Source organism: Gorilla gorilla, chromosome 16 (genome assembly GCF_029281585.2).
Source record: "Gorilla gorilla gorilla isolate KB3781 chromosome 16, NHGRI_mGorGor1-v2.1_pri, whole genome shotgun sequence".
Classification (NCBI taxonomy): domain Eukaryota; kingdom Metazoa; phylum Chordata; class Mammalia; order Primates; family Hominidae; genus Gorilla; species Gorilla gorilla.
The window spans coordinates 25,891,384-25,916,451 of NC_073240.2; the positions used below are offsets into that span (position 1 = coordinate 25,891,384).

General features: G+C 41.4%; 1 protein-coding gene across 4 annotated transcripts in view; it reads left to right on the forward strand.

Moving 5' to 3' along the window:
* Positions 1 to 24,794, forward strand: part of NPAP1 (nuclear pore associated protein 1) — a 207,983-nt gene extending 183,189 nt beyond the window's left edge. For all 4 annotated transcript variants that reach the window (XM_063698419.1, XM_063698420.1, XM_055363331.2 and 1 more), the window contains 4 exons: positions 307 to 433; positions 11,792 to 12,033; positions 13,023 to 13,117; positions 15,832 to 24,794. In XM_063698419.1, the coding sequence (XP_063554489.1) occupies positions 17,220 to 20,687 (3,468 nt within the window). In that variant the 5' untranslated portion in view covers positions 307 to 433; positions 11,792 to 12,033; positions 13,023 to 13,117; positions 15,832 to 17,219 and the 3' untranslated portion in view covers positions 20,688 to 24,794. The remainder of the gene's footprint in view (positions 1 to 306; positions 434 to 11,791; positions 12,034 to 13,022; positions 13,118 to 15,831) is intronic.
* The last annotated feature ends 274 nt before the right edge of the window (positions 24,795 to 25,068 follow it).

Sequence of the window (25,068 nt, forward strand, 5' to 3'; positions counted from 1 at the left end):
AGAAGTCACAGCCACCATGGAGAAATTGGCCAAAGTTAATATTATCTGGCCAGCCCAGAGTCCTTTCAGCCATCCTGTGTGACCAGTAATAAAATCTGATGGCACTTGGATATGACAGTAGATAAGTGGACACTACTGATCTTTCTAAGATACATGCTCCTTTATGTAATATAACTCAAGTGATTGAGCAATTAATACAAAACATAGGCACTTATCATGCTGTGTTAGATTTAGCTAATGCCTTCTTTAGCATCCCTTTTACCCTGACTTACAGTCATTATATTGATGATACTCTAACTTCTGCAGACTTGTCATTGCTACAGCAACACGGAGATGCATTGACACCCTTCTTCAATCCAGAGGATGGGCCATCAACTCACAAAAGTACAAGGCCTGGAACCAGCTGCAAAGTTCCTATGGATCACTTGGCCAGGTAAGACACACCTTACTTCAGGCTTGGTCATTGAGAAAATATAACAGTTTTCCATACTTAAACAGTTAAACAGTTACAAAGTTTCCTAGGTCTTTTGGGATACCAGTGGGCTTTCATTCCATGTTTATCTCCATGTTTGCATCCCCTATACTGACTATTACAGAAGCAATCTGAACTGGGCACAGTAGCTCACACCTGTAATCCCAGCACTTTGGGAGACCGTGGCAGGCAGATCACTTGAGGCCAGGAGTTCGAGACCAGCATGGGCAACGTGGTGAAACCTCATCTCTACTAAAAATACAAGAAATTAGCCAGGCATGGTGATGCATACCTGTAATCCCAGTTACTTGTGTGGCTGAGGCATGAGAGTTGCTTGAACCTGGGAGGTGGAGTATTTAGTGAGCTGAGATCGTGCCACTGCACTCCAACTTGGGCAAAAGAGCTAGAAACCCTGTCTCAAAAAAAAAAAAAGATCTAAGATAAAGAACTAAAGAACAAGTGGTAGCATTTGAGAAGGCTAAAATATTGATTGCTCAGGCACAAGCTCTAGTTCCCCCCTTCTGGGATACCGGTGTCTTTTGATATGACTGTAAACCCTGAAGGGACAAAACAGGTCCTCTGGCACATTCAGCATGGGAAAGCAGTTCTTCTAAGATTCTGGTCACAGCTATGGAAATGTGCTGAAACCCACAGTTCTCCAATTGAACAACAGGTTCTGGGAGCATGTAAGGCCATGCAGCACATTGAGCCTGTAACTGATCATCTGCCGGTAACAATGAGAACAGATCTCTCCATTAAGGGCTGGATAGAAGGGTTGTTTTCCAGGCCTGTATCAGCTATTTCTCAAGCCTCCATTATACGGAAATGGCATGCATACCTGCAACAATGTAGCGCCCACTCCACGAGTCCTTTGGGAGATGCATGCTATCGTAGGGCCAAGACACTATGAGACCAGTGCTGCCCCTGTTGTGGAGCCCCTGCAGGAGACGCTGCCAGTAATATACGAAGGCACATCTCCATTCCTGAAAATGCTTGGCACTTAGATGGATGGAGCTGAGGTAACCCTTGTGTGTAGATGACAGTAACTGTACAGTTGCAGACAAATACTGTCTGACAGAGAGTGTTGAGGTTTCCAACTATAATAATGAATTAATCTCTTTCTCTTTGCAATTATGTCAGTTTTGGCCTTACATAGTTTGACATTCTCCTGTTAAGCACTTAAATCCTTTAAGGATTATTATGTTGTACTGGAGAACTGACCCCTTCATCTTTGTGTAATGCCCGTCTTTATTTTTAGTGACTTTCCTTGCTTGAAGACTGCTCTGCCTGTAATTCATGCAGCAACTCTTCCTTTATTTGATAAGTGTTAGCCTAGGCTATTTAGTTTCATCTATTTACTTTAAATGTATACATGTCTTTATATTTCATAGATTTTACTTAACATCATTTAGTTGGGTTGACTTTATTGATCTACACTGACATTCTCAGTTCTTTGATTGATGCTTTTAGACTATTGACAACCAATGGAGTTGGATTAATATCAACCATATGTGTTACTGTTTTTGATTTGTTGCCCTTGTTCTTTCTTCCCGTTTTTGTACTTCACTTATTTTCTGTGTTTTGTGGTTTTATTTGAGAATTTTATGCAATTCTGTTTTCTCTCCATTCTTAGCATATCAATTATATAACTTTTTTTTGACTATTTTAGTGGTTGCCCTATGGAATAAAACTTTAATTTTTCATATTCTTAATTTAGTCTCACAGATAATGGTTTCTGGAAAATAATAGTAGCACCAATCTATTTGATTAGGCATGCTTATGTCTATATGTTATATGTATATAAATATACATGTATATGTGCATGTGTACTCACATATAAGTGAAACGAATGACAGCACTAATAGGGAGAACAAAAGAGTTAAGATTATTTTGGTATTCTAAGATATTCACACTACCTGTGAGTGATACAGTGTTTTTTCAAAAAACACTTTTTGAGAAGTATCTTGGATTCATTTTAAATGTAATATTGCAAACTCTGGGTAAGGGTGTTGGACCAAGGGCCTGAGTTCTTTGCTGGCTTTGGCCTGTTTCTGCATTTAGTTTCCTCCCATGTTGGCTTCTCCCATATGGCAAATGTTCCATCAAAGCCATCAAGGGAGGCACTTTGCTAGCAAGACAAGAATCACAATCTGATGTAACATAATCATCCTACTAATGACCCATCACCATTGTAGTATTCTGTTGATTTTAAGCAACTCACAGTTTCTGACTACATTCATTAGAAGGAATTAAAATACAAAGTTACTTATCAACTTCACTTATACTTAGAGGTGGGAGTCGTTGGGTGCCATCTTAGGTTCTAACTGCCATATCTGATCTTCTCCAATATGAAATAGTTCAGTCTTATTTTCTATTACCTTGACCCTTCTGACAAGGACTGGTCAGTTCTATTGTAAAATTTCCCACAGTGTGAATTTGTCAGATGTCTTCTCATAATTAGACTAGGGATATGGATTAAATTCAATATTTTCAGTATTTATATTTATTTAAATTTAAAGATAAAAGACAAAACAATATAGTGTTTATATATACAAACATACAGGAAAAATGAATATAAGAAAATTAGAGACTGACAGAGATAATCCATAATGATAGTTACCTTCAGCTGTTAACATAGATGATGAAATTCAGGAGATACATTCAGGGGGCATCAATGATATTGTTAATGTTCTTTCTGTTGTATAAGCTCAGCAAAGGCTTAAAATAAAATAAACTTTTGAAATTTACGAATAGTTTTAGATTTACAGAGAAGTTCCAAATATAATATAGAGTTTCCACAGACTCCATACACCATGTTCCTTAATAACCCCCTTACATTGGTGTGGGATATTAGTCACAATGAACCAACCAATATTACACTATTATTAACCATCTGCACTTTATTCAGATTGACTTAGTCGTCATTTAATGTCGAGTTTCTGTTCCAGGATCCTATCCAGGATACCTCATTACATTTACAATTCATGCTCCTTAATCGACTTTGACTGTGACAATTTCTCCAAGTTTGCATGATTGCTATGACATTGGCATTCCTAATTTGGGATTTCTTTGGTGTTTCTTTCCTGATTAGAATGGATTGTAGGTTTCAGGGAGGAAGACCACAGAGGGAAAGTGCCATTCTCATCACATCCTGTTAAGGGTACAGACTGTAACAGCTTTATCACTTTTGATGTTAATTTAATCACCTGAATGAGATAGTTGCAATCAAATTTCTTTACTGTGAAATTACTGTTTTTTTTTCTTCTCCTTTCCATGTTGTATGTTTCAAAAAGAAGTCACTACACACAACACACAAATAAGAAGTGAAGAATTATGTTCCACTTCCTAGGGGCAGAGTGTCTGCAAAAATTATTTGGAATTAATCACAATGAGCAAATGCCTATTCTTCAATTGTTCCATATTATTCCATCATTGTTCTACCCATAGACAAATATGGGTACTTATTTTACACTTCACTTGAAATAATTTATTTGGCTTGTTGCTCAAATTGCTTCAGTATTGTCGAAGAGACTTTCTTTTTCTTTCTTTTTTTTTTTTTTGTTTTTTTGAGATGAAGTCTCTCTCTGTCACCCAGGCTGGAGTGCAGAGGCGCGATCTCGACTCAGTGCAACCTCTGCTTCCTGGGTTCATGCCATTCTCCTGCCTCAGCCTCCTGAGTAGCTGGGACTACAGGCGCCCACCACCATGCCCAGCTAATTTTTTGTATTTTTAGTAGAGACAAGGTTTCACCATATTATCCAGGATGATCTTGATCTCCTGACCTCATGATTCGCTCGCCTTGGCCTTGCAAAGTGCTGGGATTACAGGCATGAGCCACCGCTCCCGGCTGGGACTTTCTTTCAGTTGGATCGTCTATAATTTTGAAATCTCCCCATAATTATGGTTTGTTGGTGTGGTGTGCTGTTTGGTTTGTTGCATTGTTGGTTGTTATTTTCTTTTCTTCTGGCACTACTAGGTGCTGCAGGCTGATTGTGTTTATTCTCTGTCTAACCCTATTATCCACCGTTTCTTCACAATGCTCTAGTTCCTTTGAATGGAAAATGGAATTAGAAATGAAGGTCTAGAGACTGTGGTACATTCATTGCCCCTAGGGCATCTGATGACTTGAGGCCTTGTCAGCTGACTGAACAAAAGAATACACATGTGTTTACTGACTTACAAATATATACATGTGTATAAATATTTCAACATGTATGCATATGTATCAATATTAAACTAGCCATGAATTCCATGTAATGTTTCTGGCAGCACATGATCTAATCCAGTACCACATGAAGCTATGTACCTGTTCCAACTCGCTTGTATGTAGCTTGCGCCTCTAACATGGAACTAGTTGGCTTTGTTAACTTAATGATATCATCCAAAAATACATGCATAGCGTTTTCAAAAGTGGTAATTTATACACCCCTGGAAACTACTTTACCAACTAAAACTAAGTCTTTATATACAAATTATTTGTCCCTTTGACTTAGAATCTCAGAATCTCCCTCTATTTCCTAATTTACTTAGGTCGGCCCCCTTTTCCCACTCTAGTGAGCTTATTTCACACATTTGTTATACAGTTATAATATTTAGTTAATCTCTCTCTATCAACTAAATAAGGCTTTTTGTTTGTTTGTTTGTTTGTTTGGATGCAGTCTTGCTGTCTTGCCCAGGTTAGAGTTCAGTGGTGTGATCTTGGCTTACCTCAACCTCTGCCTCCCAGGTTCAAGGACTTCTCCTGCCTCAGCCTCCCAAGTAGCTGGGATTATAGGCATGTGCCACCATGCGTGGCTAATTTTTGTGTTTTGTATTTTTAGTAGAGGCAGGGTTTTTCCATGTTGGCCAGGCTGGTCTCGAACTCCTGTCTTCAAGTGATCCCCTCCACCTCAGCCTCCCGAAGTGTTAGGATTACAGGCGTGAGCCATGGCGCCTGGCCTAAATAAGGTTTTTATTTTACCATCTGTGTGTTATGAAGTTCTGTAGGTCTTGAATAACAGTGTCACATATTCAGTGTCACGTTGTCATATAGAACAATTTCACAGCCCCAGAGACATTTCTTGTACTTTACTGATTCAAATTTTCTGTGGTCCAATCCGTTCGTACTCACCGAACACTTTACTGTCTCTGTACTTTTTTCTTTTTCAGAGTGTTATATAAATGGCATCAGTTAGTATTTTGCCTTTTCCAACTCATTTTATTTAGTTATCAAAATGCCGTTTAGGTTTTAAAGTATATCTTATGGTTGTTTAGATTTGCAGTTCTTGAATAACAAAAGAATTGAGCATGTTCTCATGTGTTTATTGGACAAGACTACAACTATTTTTGGAAAAATGACTCTTCAAATTATTTGCCATTTTTGATTAAGATGTTTGCCTTTTTGTTTTCGAGAAGTAAGACTTTTTATCTATTGTGGATAACAGACCCTAATTAGCTATGAGATTTTTAAAGATTTTCTCTCATTCTTTGGTGTTGCCTTTTTACTTTTAACCATGTACTTTGAGTCACACAATACTTTTTTGTAATGAGTTCAATATGTCTGTTTTTTAATTTTAATACTTGATTTCTGATGAAGTTCTTTATGTCTTTTTAAAATTATGTTCATTTGCTTTAGGTGTCATAGCTTAGAAACCATTGTTTAACCCAAGGCTACTGTATTAGTCTGTTCTCCCATTGGTATAAAGAAATACTGAGACTGGGTAATTTATAAAGAAAAGAGGTTTAATTGGCTCATGATTCTGCAGGCTGTACAGGAAGCATAGTGACTTCTTCTTCTGGGAAGACCTCAGGAAATTTCCAATCATGGTGGAAGGCAAAGGGGGAGCCAGCACTTCACACAGCCAGAGCAGGATGAAGAGAGGGGCTGGAGTGCTACACACTTTTAAGCAATCAGATCTTGTTAGAACTCACTCACTGTCAGGAGAACAACACCAGTGGTGCTAAACCATTCATGAAAATCACCCTCAGGAGCCAATCACCTCCCACCAGATCCCACGGCAAACACTGCAGATTACAATTTGACATGAGATTTGGTGGGGACAAAGATCCAATTTATTTCAGCGATGAAAATGTATTCTTATGTTCTCTTCTATGGATTTGGTCAATTTGGCTCCTATATTTAGATGCATTATTAATTTGAGTCAATCATGCATATGGTGCCAGGGAGGCAATAACTTGCATGTCAGTGTCCATTTGTCCCAGCAACACTGTGTGAGGAAATATTTCTTTATATTGAATTGACTTGTCAACCTTGTGAAATTGTTTTACCATGCATGTAAGAATTAATTTTCGACATTTGATTTTATTCCATTGATATCTATGTCTCTCTATCAGGTGAAATTCAGCCAGATAGCAGGCGAAACTCTACCCTGATACTTCACGTAGGTTCTTTTCTAGATTCCCTAAGTGTCGGCCAGTCTGAGAAATAAAGGGACAGAGTACAAAAGAGATAAATTTTAAAGCTGGGTGTCCAGGGGAGACATCACATGTCGGCACCTTCCGTGATGCCCCCCGAGCTGTAAAACCAGCAAGTTTTTATTAGTGATTTTCAAAAGGGGAGGGAGTGTACGAATAGGGTGTGGGTCACAGAGATCACGTGCTTCACAAGGTAATAGAATATCACAAGGCAAATGGAGGCAGGGCGAGATCACAGGACCACAGGACTGAGGTAAAATTAAAATTGCTAATGAAGTTTCAGGCACGCATTGTCATTGATAACATCTTATCAGGAGACAGGGTTTGAGAGCAGACAACCAGTATGTCCAAAATTTATTAGGCGGGAATTTCCTTATCCTAATAAGCCTAGGAGTGCTATGGGAGACTACGGCTTATTTCATCCCTACAGCTTTGACCATAAAAGATGGCTGCCCCCGAAGCAGCCATTTTAGAGGCCTACACTCAGGATCGCATTCTCTTTCTCAGGGATGTTCCTTGCTGAGAAAGAATTCACTGATATTTCTCCCATTTGCTTTTGAAAGAAGAGAAATATGTCTCTGTTCCGCCCGGCTCACTGGTGGTCAGAGTTTAAGGTTATCTCTCTTGTTCCCTGAACATTGCTATTATCCTGTTGTTTTATCAAGGTGCCCAGATTTCATATTGTTCAAACACACATGCTCTACAAACACTTTGTGCGGTTAACGCAATCATCACAGGGTCCTGAGGCGACACACATCCTCCTCAGCTTATAAAGATGATGGGATTAAGAGATTAAAGTAAAGATAGGCGTAGGAAATCACAAGGGCATTGATTGGGGAAGTGATAAGTGTCCATGAAATCTTCACAATTTATGTTCAGAGATTGCAGTAAAGACAGGAGTAAGAAATTATAAAAGTCTGAAATTGGGGAACTAGTAATTGTCTGTGAAATCTTCACAATCCACGTTCTTCTGCCATGGCTTCAGCCGGTCCCTCGGTTCGGGGTCTCTGACTTCCCACAACATCTCTCTTTCTCACATAGTAGATATACACGCACAGGGTACATTATATGTTTTGGTACAGGCATGTAATATGAAATAAGCACACATCATGGAGAATTGGACAACTGTCTCTATGAGCATTTATCCTTTGAGTTACAAACAATTCAGTTATGCTTTTTAAGTTTTGTAAAAATATACAATTATTATTGACTTTCATAGTTGCCCTGTTACACTATCAGTTTGTTTTATTCATTCTTTCTATTTGTTTTGTAACCATTAAACATCCCTACCTTCCCCCAGCCCCCTGCTACCATTTCCAGCCTCTGTTAACCATCCTTCTACTCTCTATGTCCATGAGTTCAACTGTTTTGATTTTTAGAACCCCAAAATAAGTGACAACATGTGATATTTGTCTTTCTGTGCCTGGTTTATTTCACTGAAGATAGTGATCTTCAGTTTTATCCTTGTTGTTGCAAATGACTGGGTCTCTTTATTTTTTCTGGCTTAATAGTACTCCACTGTTTATATGCACCATATGTTCTTTATCCAATCATCTGTTGATGGACACTTAAGATTGCTTCCAAATCTTAGCTATTGTAAACAGTGCTGCAACAAGCATAGGAGTGCAGATATCTCGTTGATATACTGATTTCCTTTCTTTGGGGTATATATATGCAGCAGCCTACTGCTGGATATATTTGGTAGCTCAATTTTAGTTTTCTGAGGAACCTCCAAACTATTCTCCATAGTGGTTGTGCTAATTTAGATTCCCACCAACTGTGTACAAGGGTTGCTTTTCTCCACATCCTCACCAGCATTTGTTATTACCTGTCCTTTGGATAAAAGCTATTTTATTTGGGGTGAGATGATATCTCATTGTAGTTTGATTGGCATTTCTCTGATGATTAATGATTTTGAGCCCCTTTTCATATGCTTGTTTGCCATTTGTGTCTTTTGAGAAACGTTTATTCCAATATTTTGTCCTTTTTTGGTTGGATTATTTGACTTTTTTCCTATAGGGTTGTTTGAGCTGCCTATATATTCTAGTTATTAATCCATCAGATGGGTAGTTTGCAAATATTTTTTCCCATTCTGTGGATTGTCACTTCACTTTGTTGATTATATCCTATGCTGTGCAGGAGCTTTTAACTTGATATGATCTCATTTGCCCGTTTTTGCATTGGTTGCCTATGCTTGTGGGATATTGCTCAAGAAGTTTTCTCCTAGACCAACATACTGGAGAGTATCCTTAATGTTTTCTTATAGTAGTTTCATAGTCGGAGGTCTTCAATTTAAGTCTTTAATCCATTTTGATTTGATTTTTTGCATACAGTGAGAGACAGAGTTCTAGTTTCATTCTTCTGCATATGGATAACCAGTTTTCCCTGCACCATTTATTTAAGAGACTGGCTTTTTCCCCAGTTTACGTTCTTGGCAACTTTGTTGAAAATGACATAACTGTAGCGTTATGGATTTGTTCCTTGGTTTTCTATTCTGTTCCATAGGTCTATATGGGTATTTTTATTCCAATACCATGCTGTTTCATTTACTATAGCTCTCTAGTATAATTGGAAGTCAGGTAATGTAATTCCTCTAGTTTTGTTCTTTCTGCTTAGGATAGCTATGGCTATTCTGGTTCTTTTGTTGTTGCATATCCTTAACACAATTTTGATTACTATTGCTTTTGTAGTATGTTTTGAAATCAGAAAGTAGCATTTTACTACACAAACTTTGTTCTTTTTCAAAATTATTTTGTCTGTTCTGGAATTCTATTGCATTATATATGAATTTTAGAGTAAAATTGCCAATTAGGGGAGAAAATGTCACCTAGGATTTAGCTAGGGATTGCATTAGATATATTTGGAAAGTATCAGCAACCTAATGATACTAAGCTTTCTAATCAGTGAAAGCTCAATGTATTTAATTTATAATTGTATTAATATCTTTGATATGTTTTGTAGTCCTCAGTATATGTATCTTATACTTATTTTATTAAATTAATTCATACGTATTTAACTTTTATACCATTTTAAATGAAATGGTTTTTGAAATTTTGTTTTTAGATTGTTATTTGCTAATAAATAAACATACAGTTGATTTTGTATATTGACCTGTACTAAGCTGTACTACAAGCTTGCTTATCCCTTTTTTCATATTTTGTTATGTTTTATTAGAGTTTTTATGATGTCTCTAGGCAGGATCATGTCATTTGGAGACATAATTTGACTTTCCTTCCAATCTGACTGCTTTATGTTTATTTTCTACACCAATTATGTTGGGGACATCCTCCAATACAGTGGTGACTAAAACTGTGAAAGTGATAGCCTTCTCTTGTTTCTAATTTTACAAGAAAGTGTTTGAGCTTCCAGAACTTTTAGGATGTCATGTGAGGTTTTCTGTGCTTTCATGATGAGAAAATTTTTCTTATTTGCCTAACTTGTTGCATGTTTTTATAAGGAATGAAGTTTCAATTTAGCAGGTGCTTATTGCTCATCTTTTAAGATGACCATGTGTATTGTGTCCCTTATCTCTTAATATAGTTTATGGCACTAATTCTTTTTGTATGTTGAACCAAATTTGCATTTGTAAGATGTATACCTTCATCAAAATTTATAAATTTTTACATGTCTGTTATTTGTTTTAATAGTATTTCCTTTAATTTTTGTGTTTATGTTCATAAGTCATATTGATCATAGTTTTTCTTCAGTAACTTTGTCTAGCTGTGGTATAAGGCTGATAATTCACATTGGAAAGTGATCTATTCTTCATGTTGCTCTTACTGTTTTTATGTGAAAGGTCTAAATTTATTTAGCACAAATAGAATGGAACACATGAAAAGGAGAAAAAAAGTACATTTTTTCAAGATAATTTTCAGACTTTGCAAACAATTATATTGTATAAGTGAATAAAACCAAATCACAGTAGTAAAGATATGTAATTGGGCTACATAGATGGAGATTTACAAAACACTAGAAAGGGAGAGAGAAAGGTGGGTGATAAATTACTCTTTTTAATATGATTTTATTGTTTTGCATATTTCTTTCTTTAAATACACTACCTACAAGTATAGACAAAGATGAAAATATGGGTTGACAAACGGGTGCTCATTATTTAGAAGAAATATAAGATTTAAATTCTGGTATTTCATTAAGGTCAATTTAGTTTGTATGCTTAGGAGACCTAACATGTATACATTTGAAGTGACACATTTTGTGAGCCTTCATAAATATCTATAAAAAATCGAAAATCAGAGTTTTTAAAAACTTAAAAGTTAAACAAAACAAGGATTTAAATATTATTATTAAAGTTGTTACCTATTCCCAGATGAGGACTTAGAAAAACAAACAGTTGGCAAACCAGTGCAGCAGGTGACTTCCGTGAAGCCGGAGGCACACCCTGGGGACTGTGGTGTTGCTGGAGCTGACACTGCTGTGCTGCACATGTGGCTGCCACCAGTTTCCTCCCTCTCTGGGAAGTGGAATTTGAACTGCAGGTGATGATGGCTGATGAACGGAGGGACAAGACCACATTATCTCAAAATGCTTGGCTCTGTTGCTTGCTCCTCATTTCACTGCTAGGTGCCACAGGCTTGGGGTTTACTGTTTATTTTTTGAAAAATATATGATAAATTGGTATTAATTATTTGAAGATGTGAAATCATTCACTGGTGATGTCTTCTTGACCAAGTCAGAATTTTTTTTTTTTTCACAGACATGGTCTCACTCTGCATCCAGGCTGGAGCACAGTGGCATGAATATAGCTCACTGCAGACTTGAACTCCTGGGGTCAAGCAGTCCTTTTGCCTCAGCCTCTTGAGCAGCTGGGGCCACAGGCACATGCCACCATGTCTCACTAATCGTTTTTTCTTCTTTTCTTTTCTTCCTTCTTTTTTTTTTGTGTGGTAGAAACAGGTTCTAACTATGTTGCCCAAGCTGGTCCTGAACCGCTAGCCTCAAATAATCCTCCTGCCTGAACCTACCAAAGCACTGGGATTACAAGTTTGACCCACCGTGATCAGTCCAGAGTAGGAAATGGAATCTTAACAACTATCACATGAGCTTTGAGGGTATCCTTCTCCAGATGAGCCTTCAGTTGAGACCTCAGCCTTGGACATCATCTGCATCTGGATTCCTGACCCAGAGCAACTGTAAGTAATGTGTGTGTGATTTTGAGCCACCACACTATGTGGCAATTTGTTGTGCAGCAACTGATAACTAATACAAAAGATAGCACATTTAATTTATAATACTACCCTGGATTAGATTCTGGAACAGAAAAATGGCATTACTGGAAAACCTGGTAAACTCAGAAGAAAGTCTGTAATTCAGTTAATAGTTTTAAGCCACTGTAAGTTTATTAGTTTTCATAAATACATTATGGGTGTATAAATAAGATGTTAACATTCTAGTAAACTCCTGGGTATGTAAAACTAGCTGTACTATGTTTGCATCTTTATGTATATCTAAAATTATTTTAAAATGAAATCTTTGATTTTTTATTTTTAATTAAAAAAGACAGGCATGCATATGTTATCCCAGCTTCTGGGGAGGCTGACTTGGGAGGATTGCTTGAGCCCAGGAGTTCCAAACTGAAGTGAGCCATGATTGTGTCACTGCACTCCAGCTTGGGAAAGAGAGGGAGATCAAGACTCAAAAAAAAAACTAACCTCAGAAGCTAAATGGACATATAGAAAAAAAATAGCCAAGCAGATTTCCGCATACATTTACCCTTCCATACATACATCCATCTACTTCAGGAAGCCACTATCAAACTCAAGGAACTCTTGTCCACATTTGACCTCCCCATCACACTCTTTATTACCAAGTAACTCGTGCGAGTGTCAGTAACCTGTCTGTTTTCAGAGATATTTGCCTATGCCTCACAAATCCCAGAAAGGCCCATTTTCAGATATCATTTAGGAACATATCTACAGGATCCCACTGAACATATTTTGGCAGACAAAGTTTCTGGATGCCAAAGACCAAGATTGAGGAATGTTAGTGACAAGAAATATAAATTATATTTTCATATTATGTTTTTTTTATTAATACAGGCTTAGTTTTCTAAAGATAATTCTGCCTTCAAGCCTTGTTGGAATTCTGTGATAATTTCTTTTCACTCCATGTTCTTCATCAGGAATTTTATGGAACCTTGTATTCTGTTGAATACCAGAATTATATCAGCAATCCCCAAGCCCCAAAATCACCAAATGGGCATCATCATGACAGCAGGTGAGTGGAATACAAAAGATATATATATATATGGTGGTTGGTGGTTTTGGCAGTTTCTACTTATCTGGACCTGGACAAAAAAATCTTTTCACACCAGATTTTTGGCAGGTGAGATTCAAAATAGATTTTGCACAGGCATGGAAAACCTGATAGAGGCAAAACAATAGGCCAGGTGTGGTGGCTTAAGAAAAGTTAAAGTCTTGAATGCTACATCTGTTAATACTAAGGGTAGTTTTCTCCTATGGGAAGGTTGGCTTCTAGAATGAACAGGAACTTTCAGTTCAAGGTGACAGACCAGGAACACATATTTACTTTGTGTTCCTCCTGAAATTGTACTTAAATAAAAGTATACAAATACTAAAATGTAGTAGACCAACGAAAGCCAAGAGATTGTGGAAGTCATCAACCACAGAAAGGTGTTGATACATTTCTGAGAAGCAAAAAGTTAACTGGAGAGGAAATAGATGAAACAACCAAGGAAAGGCTACTCTAAGAAGGAGCAGCACAAAGTCTGTCTGTCCTTGCTGAGCCCTGGTTACAGTGAAGGGCGGAAGAGTGTGGACAAATATGAATCTGAAAGAGCCAATTCTTCTAAATCAATCCTGTGTGGCTAACTGGGCCTAAATTTAAAATAGAGCCAAGCAGCCATTTGCTGACTAGAGTTTATACCTGCACTGGCCAATTGGAACTAAGCCAATGTCTTTCTTTCTCTTTTTCTTTCTTTTTTGTTTTTTTTTTTTTTTTTGAGACAGAGTCTCACTCTGTCACCCAGGCTGGAGTGCATTGGCATGATCTTGGCTCACTGCAACCTCTGCCGCCTCACCCAGTGAAGTAGCTGGGATTACAGGTGTGCACCACCACACCCAGCCAATTTATTTATTTATTTATTTATTTTTGTAGTTTTAGTAGAGACAGGGTTTCACTGTGTTGCCCCAGCTGGTCTCAAACTCCTGATCTCAAGTGATCCATTCACCTGGGCTTCCCAAACTGCTGGGATTACAGATGTGAGCCACCACACTGGGCCAGAACTAAGCCAGTTTCAAACCTTCATTTGCCTAAAGAAACTTATGTGGGAACCTGGACAGCGAACTTTTGCTATAAAACCCAAGTCTTCCCTTTGTTTTCTGGAATGCACCTTTGTTTTGCAACAGAGGATGCAAACAGTTCACTGGAATAAAGTCTCTTTCCTCCACATTCCTTTTTCAGATAACTTTTCTTCACGAGAGAGGAGACCGAAATTATTTTAGGGAAAAAAGTTCATTTAATGAGGTTCATGAGTCAATAAAGTCCAAAGGATTCAGTGTGTCCTCACATTAACTCTGTATGACTTACAGTGGGTTGTTGGTGAAAGTGTTCAACTATAGGGTGCTAGGTATGGTTTATTGTCACTACCACAATTCTATACAAAGCTAGCCACCCAGAGATTCATTTGATATGACTGGAGATTGGTGCTTTAAAAAATTATTAAATTACAAGTAATCTCACCTGGCAATTATAAATTGTTGCTATTATCACAGTATTTATATAATTATTAAATTAAATTTTTGGAAAATATTTTGCCTTGACAAATTTCATCTCAACGTGTTTGCGTCTGCCAAGTCAAAAGATCTCAGAATAATCATTTGCCATCTAATGTTATTTTGCCTCACAAACACAAGGAAGATTTTATATTCAAAAAAAGCATCTATTCCCATTTGACAAGAAAAATAAAGAGGTGGATTTTTCTGGAATACCCTTGTCCAAATTTCCTTTTATTGTCCTGAAGCCCCAATATTCATTATTTATTTAATGCATTTTTCCTCTTTGGGAGAAAATGCTGTAATTTATTGTTTTCAAATAAGCCTGACATTTGATTTTGTTTCAGAGTTCTTGTAGGAAATCTTTGTTCAAAACTTGTACCAGATTGTTCTTTTTGTTTAAACAAATAAAATCAAGAGATTATTTTTTATTAAACTCTCCTCAAATGATATCAAGAGATTACAGTTAAATGCCATAATTGTAAACAATTTCTCGGTTCCCTGAGAGGTTAGGAAGGACTTATAATATGTCTCCTCTTTTTAAACAGAATTTGGGTGTGAGCAAAACTTTGTGTCCTAGAAACATAAGCTTTGTTGGGTATGGAAGCCCACATTTACTCTGACATACTATAAAATATATGAACAGGGGGATAAAAAGGATTTTGTAGTATGTTAACTAGGTTTGATGTTATTTTAAATTGATTTTTAAACTAAAAAATACATTAAAATATTTTTACTGATCTCTGATTCTTGGTTCTGAACCTTCCACATGTCCTATGTCTGGCACACAACATTAGCCCAAAGAGAGCAAAGCAGTCCAGTTAAATAAACCAAAGAAACAAGATTAAAACTAGATAAGGTCATGTGTAGGATTTTCCAAATCTTTCTTGTCATGCTGAAACTTCCAGCTCTTAAGACAGTAACACATATTTCCTTTGTCCTAAGAACCAATATTAAGTCTCCTTCCTTGGGCATAAGAATATGGATAGTTATACTTAGGTGACAGTAATGTGTAGTAAAGAGTGGGCCTTGCTGGCATGCTGACAATGACCAAATTGTATTGATCATATTTTAATCGAATACATTGCTCCACTACTGACTTGCAAATACATGATGAATTTGCTTTCTAACATATTCCAAGAAGGCCAGAGAACTGGCTTATCCATTTGGATTAATCCACTGGTGAATTTCTTTCAGGATAGGCCAAAATGGATCTGGACTATAATCTTTACATATTTAGATCCTTCAAACTAGACCAAAAAGGAAATCTGGGCTGCAAGGCTCAATTAGAAGAACAGTGTGGGATGCTGCTTTGCTGACTATTGGGGGTCGCTGCCCCATGTCTTCAGAGGAGACTGGAGCCCAGTGCCTGCCATGACCAACTTATGAGGTGAAGTAAGGGCTTCCCCCTAGGAACGCATGTGCTTAATACAGCTGTGCTGTGTGCTAGGTACCCTAAGGACTACAGGAAATAATGAGAATACATGATGTGTCCATAACAAGGAGGCACACAGGCCACGGCACCAGCTCTGGAATCACACAGCCCAGGTTCGAAGCCTGGCTAGGCCACTGTCATATCAATGACCCAAGGAGCAAGCAGCCTAAGGCTTAAATGTTGTTGCTGTTGTTTGTTGTGGTTTTTTGTTTTTGTTTTTGTTTGAGACAAGAGTTTTGCTCTGTTCCCCCAGGCTGGAGTGCAGTGAGGTGATCTCAGCTCACTGCAACCTCCGCCTCCCGCTTTCAAGCGATTCTCCTGCCTCAGCCTCCCTAGTAGCTGGGATTACAAGTGCGTGCCACCACGCTCAGTTAATTTTTGTATTTTTAGTACAGATGGGGTTTCACCATGGTGGTCAGGCTGGTCTCGAACTCCTGACCTCAGGTGATCCACCCACCTTGGCCTCCCAAAGTGCTGGGATTAAAGGCGTGAGCCACCGCGCCCAGCCTTAAATATTGTTTAAAACAAATTTGTGAAAAGAAGTGAAGAGGCCCTGCCTGCCAGGAAGAGATGACAAGGCACCACGTCCCCTCCTCGGAAACCCTCACGGCCTGGCTGGTGACCCTGGCACCACAGAGACGGCACACCTGGCTCCAGGCAGCACAGAGGCACTGCCAAGGTCCTAGAGGAGGCTGGCAGGATATAGGTTGTCCTGTGCTTAACTTGAAGCAGATGTGCCCTCTGTGAACCGGGGAATGGGGACGGCCGACACAGGGCCACTGCGTGCAACAGCGCCGGGCCAGGGCTAAGGAACTGGCGAGCCGGCGCCCAGGTGACAAGAGATCTGGCGGTGGGCCCGCAGGCCCCAGCAGTTCCCTCATAGAGGCCACGCGGTGCAACACCTGCCACCGGCAGCGGGGCTTCCGGGGGTCCTGGGGCAGCTGGGGCCGACAGGGCGTCGCCCTTTGCCCTCTGACCCCTGCCTTTTGCGCCCCCCGCTGGCGCTCCCTGGTTCTGTGAAGAACCTCGCGGAGGCGTCGCAGGCGTCGAGCCAGTCAGTTTGTGCTTGGTCGCCAGAGGAGGCGGTGGCTGAGGAGAGTTGAGTCCACTGCTGACCCTGTTTTACGGTAGGAGGCACGGCTAGCTCTAAATGGGCAATTTACTTAGTAAATTTAGACCCGGGTGCCGCCGCCGGCCCCTGCCAGGGCCAGGGCGTGGCGCCCCCGCTGCCCTGTCCCGGGACGCCTCCCCGCCCGGTCGGGCTCACTCTGCACCCACCCCGCGCCCTTTCCGCGGCCTGTTCCGCCGGAACGCCCGTCGCAGGCCTTCACCAGCCAGCATCTTCGTCGCCCCTAAGAGGCCGTGTCCTCTCCCTCGGGCTGCGGCCGCCCCTCTGGGGGTCCTGCCGGCTGTGGGTTGGGGGCTGGCCACCAGGAAGACACCCATGCTGCCTGCTCGGAACCCCCCGAGGTTTGGACACCCCAGTTCCGTAAGGATCCCTCCTCCCAGCCGCATGTTCACTCTCCTGCTGCCTTCACCACCTGAGCCGGCGGTCAAGGCCAGGAAGCCCATCCCAGCCACTCTCCTGGAGGAGACCAAGGTGCGGGCCCAAGAAGGGCCCAGAAGAGTGAAGAAGGATGAGGATCCGGTGCAGATCGAAGGGGAGGATGACGAGAAAAGGACCCCCCTTAGCAGCGGAGAAGCATCGTCCACAACCAGGTCCCAGGGCACCCAGGGAGACGTGGCCTCCTTCAGATGCAGCCCTGGGCCTCTGGAGGGAAATGTCTACCACAAGTTCTCAGAAAACAGCATGAGTGAGAAGGCCCAGGCGTCTCCAGCGAGCTCCTGCTTGGAAGGCCCTGCCATGCCCAGCACACACAGCCAGGCCGGATGTGCCCGGCATCTTGGAAAGCCTGATCCGGATGCAACAGCGCCCCCTCAGCCAGCCGTTGGCTACTCCCTGCTGCAGCAGAAGTTGGCTGCGGAAGTGCTGAATGAAGAGCCACCGCCCAGCTCCCTAGGCTTGCCGATTCCGCTGATGTCCGGAAAGAGGATGCCTGATGAGAAGCCTTTCTGTATTCCTCCAAGGAGCGCTGCTCCTCCCAGAGCTGCCCGCAACAGGCCCTGCAAAAGGAAAATGTCGATTCCATTGCTGCTGCCGCTGCCCCCTTCACTGCCATTGCTGTGGGATCGAGGTGAGCTTCCCCCACCTGCTAAGCTCCCCTGCCTGTCTGTTGAGGGAGACCTACACACCTTGGAGAAGAGCCCTGAGTATAAAAGGAATAGCAGAATCTTGGAGGATAAAACAGAGACCATGACAAACAGCAGCATCACCCAGCCTGCCCCTTCTTTCTCCCCACCTGTGGAGACCACAGACTCCCTGCCCCTGACCACTTACACTTCCCAGGTCTCAGCTCCTTTGCCCATCCCTGACTTGGCTGACCTGGCTACTGGACCCCTCATCCTGCCTATCCCTCCACTTTCCACCACACCAAAAATGGATGAGAAAATAGCATTCACAATCCCTAACTCTCCTCTGGCTCTTCCTGCTGACCTTGTTCCCATTTTGGGTGATCAATCTAATGAGAAAGGAGGCTCTTGTCATTCAGTCGTAGGAGCAGCGCCTCTCACTTCTGACCCCCCAACACCTCCTAGCCCCACACCCTCCTTCAAACCTCCCGTCACAAGGGAGTCCCCAATATCTATATGTGTGGATTCCCCTCCTCCTCTTTCCTTCCTGACTCTTCTTCCAGTCCCTTCCACCGGGACCTCAGTTATCACCAGCAAGCCTATGAATTCCACGTCAGTCATTTCCACTGTCACAACAAACGCATCTGCCCACCTAACCTCACAGACTGCGGTAGACCCTGAAGTAGTTAATATGGATACTACTGCCCCATCTCAGGTTGTTATTTTCACATCTTCCCTAAGCTCCAGAGTGAGCTCTCTCCCAAATTCCCAAATACATTGCAGTGCAGAGCAGAGGCACCCGGGAAAGACATCAGTCTACACATCCCCACTTCCATTTATATTCCACAATACCACCCCAAGTTTTAACCAACTCTTTGGAAAAGAAGCCACCCCTCAGCCCAAATTTGAGGCTCCTGATGGGCAGCAGCAGAAAGCTTCTCTCCCCAGTGCCTGTGTTTTCCTGAGCCTTCCCATCATTGCTCCTCCAGACACCTCCACTTTAGTGAACAGTGCCTCTACAGCATCATCATCCAAACCTCCCATTGAAACCAATGCTATGCATACCACTCCTCCTTCCAAGGCTGTCATCTTGCAGTCTGCCTCTGTCTCCAAGAAGTACCTCCCATTTTACCTGGGGCTTCCTGGTTCTGGGAACACACAACCCAGCGGCAACACTGCCTCAGTCCAAGGCTCCACCAGTTTGCCTGCACAGTCAGTCAGGGCACCAACTACAGCTTCCAACCATCCTTTAAATCCAGGAGCCACCCCTCAACCCAAATTTGGGGCCCCTGATGGGCCACAGCAGAAAACCTCTCTCCCCAGTGCCCATGATTTTCTGAGCCTTCCTATCATGGTTCCTCCAGACACCTCCACTTTAGTGAGCAGTGCCTCTGCAGCATCGTTATCCAAGCCTGCCATTGACACCAGTGACATGAATACCACCCCTCCTTCCAAAACTGTCATCTTGCAGTCTACCTTTGTCTCCAGGAAGGAGTACATCCGATTTTATATGGGGCTTCCTGGTTCTGGGAACACACTACACAGTGACAGCATTGCCTCAGCCCAAGTCTCCACCAGTTTTCCTGCACAGGCAGACAGGAGACCAACCACAACTTCCAGCCATCCTTTAAATACAGAATCCATCTCTCATTCCACACTTGGGGCCACTGATGGGCAGCAGAAGTCTGACAGTTCTTTTATTCTGGGGAATCCAGCAACCCCAGCACCAGTTATAGGCTTACCATCTCCTTCAGTCCAGCCACTGAGTGGCAGCATAATTCCACCAGGTTTTGCAGAGTTAACATCACCATATTCTGCATTGGGCACACCTGTTAATGCTGAGCCAGCCGAGGGTCACAACGCAAGTGCTTTCCCCAATGGCACAGCAAAGACTTCTGGATTTAGAATTGCCACTGGGATGCCTGGCACTGGAGACAGTACCTTACTGGTTGGAAATACTATTCCAGGCCCACAAGTGATTATGGGACCTGGAACCCCTATGGATGGTGGGAGCATTGGGTTCAGCATGTCTGCCCCAGGCCCAAGTTCCACATCAGGAGAGCTCAACATTGGACAAGGACAGAGTGGGACACCCAGCACCACTTCTGTTTTCCCATTTGGTCGGGCAGCCTGGGACCCAACTGGCCACAGCATGGCTGCTGCACCACAAGGGGCTAGCAACATTCCTGTATTTGGATATACTTCTGCTGCCACCTACATTCCTGGTTTAGACCCACCTACCCAGAATTCATGCAGCGGTATGGGAGGGGATGGCACCAGATCCATAGTTGGAGGCCCTTGTGTTCCTGCTTTTCAACAGTGCATCCTGCAGCACACATGGACAGAGAGAAAATTCTACACTTCAAGCACCCACTACTATGGACAAGAAACATATGTTAGGAGACATGTCTGTTTCCAACTTCCATAAGAGCACCTGTGGTTCACCTGATCACACCACATCAGTTGTGGTTGTAAATACCAGCATTATCCTTTTGTATGGTCATGCTTCTAGTTTCATCTTCATGCCAAGCACCTGCCATGTACCTCTCCAGAACTCAGGTTGTGCACCAGGAGGGGACAACAACATCCCTGTGCTCCCTTTCTCCATCAGTACACAAGGGTCCCACCTGGACAAAACACAGGTGGTGCATCTGCAGTGAATGGCAACATACCTTTAATTAGAGGCCTTTGTGTATCCACCTACCAACAAAGTACCTAGGGCCCACCTGGACAAAACACAGATGGTACCTCTTCCAGGAGTGTCAACATTCATTTGATAGAAGGCCCTCATGTGCCCATGTATCAGCAAAGCACCTGGGGCCCACCTGGACAAAGCACAAACCATGCAATGAGGGACAGCAACACAACAGCTGTGACTGGTTGTACTTTTGGTCCCCCATTTACACAAAGCACCTGAGGCCCACCTGGCTAAATGCAGGTGGTGCAATAGGAGATAGCCCCAGATATTTGTAGGGAGAAACCTCTAGTCTCCCTTTCAGTAAAAATACTGTGGACCTGCCCAACCAAGGTGCTCCTTTTGACTTTAGAGGAACCAGCATTGTTTTTGTTTTGGTTGGTTTGTTTGTTTGTTTGTTTTTGAGACGGAGCCTTAGCCCAGGATGGAGTGTAGTAGCACAATCTCGGCTCACTGCAACCTCTACCTCCTGGGTTCAAGCAATTCTCCTGTCTTAGCCTCCTGAGTAGCTGGGACTACAGGCACATGCCACCACACCTGGCTTTTTTTTATAATTTTAGCAGAGACAGAGTTCCACCTTATTGGCCAGGCTGGTCTCAAACTCCTGACCTCAGGTGATCCACCCACCTCGGCCTCCCAAAGTGCTAGGATTACAGGTGTGAGCCACCATGCCCAGCCTAGAGGAGCCAGCATTGTTAGTTAAATACTTGTGTTTGGATGGTCCTGGTCAGAGCACCTGTGCCTGTGATGGAAAGCAGCCACTAGTGACACTTGTACCTGCCAAGGCCTTCATAGGAGCCACCAACTCATTTTTTACTCCTATCAATGGTCTTAAGAAATAAGCACTCTCCCTGCACGTACAGTTCTCATAAATTGACATTGTTCCAGGAGGAATGGGCTCAGTTCCCTCAAGGTTAAACTTAACCTGCTCTCTTCCTACAGAAGCTGGAGGCCCAAAACCACAGACAGAGAGAGAGAGAGAGAGAGTGTGTGTGTGTGTGTGTGTGTGTGCATGTGTGTGTGTGTGTGTGTGTGTGTTTATTGGTGAGTGTGGAGCAGATGAGCCCAGTCAGAACCGCACTGTATTTTAGTGGTCTTCTGCACTGTGGAGGGTAGAGGAAACCTGTATGTATCATCAGCTGTCCCCTCTCTGGCTTGACTGTTAACTTGGCTGACCCTACCTCTGGGCCAGTTCTCTCTAGTCATGGACAGAAAGGCAAAATTCCCGACTTTGTGGACCCTATATTCTAGTTGAAGGGGAGAAAAGAAGCAACAAACATGGAAATTATCTGGTAAATTAGCCAGTAACGAATGCTATGAAAAATAAAGAAGTACATGGAGGATTGAGATTGTAGATAGAAGCAGGGGTTTCAGTTTACACTGTGAACAAGCCTCACTGGGAAGGTAAATTTAAACGAAGCCTAGAGAGAAGCAGTTGAGCCAGATATATGAGCAAAGACCTTTCCAGATAATAGGAGTGGTCATTGCAGAGGCTCAAAGGAAGGATCCCTGGTGTCCTCACAGAGCAGTTAGTAAGGAAATGTGGCTGGAATGGAGTCAGCAAGTGGGAGGGAGGGATAGAGAAGAGGACAAGAGAGATGTGAGTGGAATTCCTTCCTCCACTTTTTACTAGTTGTGTAATAACAGTTGACTCAAACTTCAAAAGTCTCAATGAAATCAGTACTTTTACTATGGCCTGTTTATCTCATAAGATTTTTGAAAGGATAAAATGAAATAATATGGAGAAATGACTTATAAGCTTTTTTTGTAATTTGTTATATACATAGGGATGGATAGACAGATGGATAGATTAGATGATAGATAGATAGACAGACAGACAGACAGACAGACAGATAGATAGATAGATGATAGCGTTATGGACTGAATGTTTGTGTCCCCCCAAAAATTCATATTTTGAAGCCTAACTTCCAGTGTGATGGTATTAGGAGGTGAGGCTTTGGGGAGGTGATTAGGTTTAGATGAAGTCATGAAAATGAAACCCCCATGATGGGATTTGCGCCTTTATGAGAAGAAATACCAGTGCTTTCTCTAATTGCCATGTGAAGGTATACCAACAAGGTAACAGTCTGTAAGCCAGGAAAAGAGTCCTCACAAGAAACAGAATTTGTCTTTATCTTGGACTTCCTAACCTTTAGAATTGTAGAAAATAATTGTATGTTGTTTAAGCTACCAGTCTGTGGCATTTTTTGTAGCAATCAGAACTGACTAATAAAGATAGATAGACAATAGATAGATACATAGATGATAGAGATAGATGATAGATAGATAGATAGAGAATATACGTATATATGTATGGTCAATGACTGAGTTCCTTAGGCAGTGGTGCCCTGATTGCCTTTATTAGGCAATTCAAATAGAAGAATAGAAGAACCCCCTTTTTTTTTTTGAGATGGAGTCTTGCTCTGTCACCCAGGCTGGAGTGCAGTGGCGTGATCTTGGCTCACTGCACGCTCCACCTCTTGGAAGAACCCCTTTTTATTAGCATAAAAGCACTTACTTTTATGAAGCAAACACATGTAAAAATATGATAACAGAGACTAAAACATTTATGAGATTAGGCCTGAAAGAAAACAATCACAGAGAAATTACTGAATTCCTCTTGGCACCCTGGGGCCTGATTCATTCGCTCTAAATTGTTTAGTACAGTTCCAGAGGATCAAAGCTCCTGTTTCCTGGCCAGATAATCACCTAACTTTTGTAATCAGAACTGCCTTTCAGAAGTAGAGTGGAAATCCAGTTTTCTTCTAATAGCCCTATACCCTTGCAGTATTACCAGGGACAAATTTTTAAAATTCATACTTCTTGACATTTTTTAAAAGGCGTCAAGCTAAATATTATGATCCTGATAAGACAAACTTTGAATAAATGTGTGAGAGATACAAAGATAATTTTTGTTTTCATGTTTTGATGCACTTACACAACTGAAACTATTTCTAAATATTCTTTTTTATTAAGATAAAAAGCGAACATAATATCAATTTGAATAATACTGAAATTCAACCTTCCTACCACAGTTCCCTCCTCCAGAGATAGTGTTTAGCTACTTTGATGTTACTCCCATAGTTCTGAGTTTGCTTTTTACTTCAACTATTATGTTATCTTACAGATGTCATTGTTTTTCCTAAAACTTGAAGTGCCTTCCTTTTTTTCTCCTTGAACTCTTTTCCCATTAAAAAAAATGGTTTTGGTTTTCTAAAATTTTCAGATAGTATTGTTTACTTGACTGAATCCCTTCCTTTTCCAGAAACCTTGAGCCTCCTCCACTGGTTTGGGAGTGGTAAGACCAAAATAAATGTAAAAAGTAAAGTAGAGGTTCCTCTTCAAAGACTTTCCTCCCTATCTGATTAGAAATAAATAGTAACTTCTTTTAGAAGCAAAATGTATTCACAGACCTGTGCTAACATTCTTAAATATCTGCTAGTCATAATAAAGAAATCAATGTACTTTATGTTCTTAGCTCCCACAATTTAGCCTAAATATTTGCCCTGGCATGCTTATACTGGTCCAAGCATTAGGTCATAGCCTGTTCCTCTTCCTTATTTAGAAGTGTTTTTACCTTTCTCAGCATTCCACAAGTTACTTCCTCATTCCTTTGTTCTCCTCTACCTTTGCCTCTTTTAAAAGTTCTAAGCTGCTAGCCAATCGGGACAAATACAGAATGTGAGGTCCTGTTCCAGCCAATGGAAACTGGACACAGCAGTAGGGTGGACGCGTCAGGTTATAAATGACCCTGTCTCCTTTGTTCGGTGTACTCTTGTGGCAAAACTGCTGGCAAGTGTACCCTTTCTGCAGGAAGTAAAAATGGCCTTACTAAATAAATTTATGTTCAAGTGCTATTTCTTTACGACACCGAGGAACAAGCATTTCAAACATAAGGACATGGTCTCAGAAGAAAGAGGCCTAAAGGAGCCACCCAAACTGCTTTTAGTTTAGCCCAGAAATGCTCACTAATCAATAATTTTTTTAAAATATCTAATTCTGGCTGCATCATCCTAATTTCCTGAATCTATGGTAGAGCCAGGAATCTGGATTTCAGGCAGCACTCTAGGGAGGTATGATGCAGACAGTCCATGTTTCCTATTATTCCAAACAC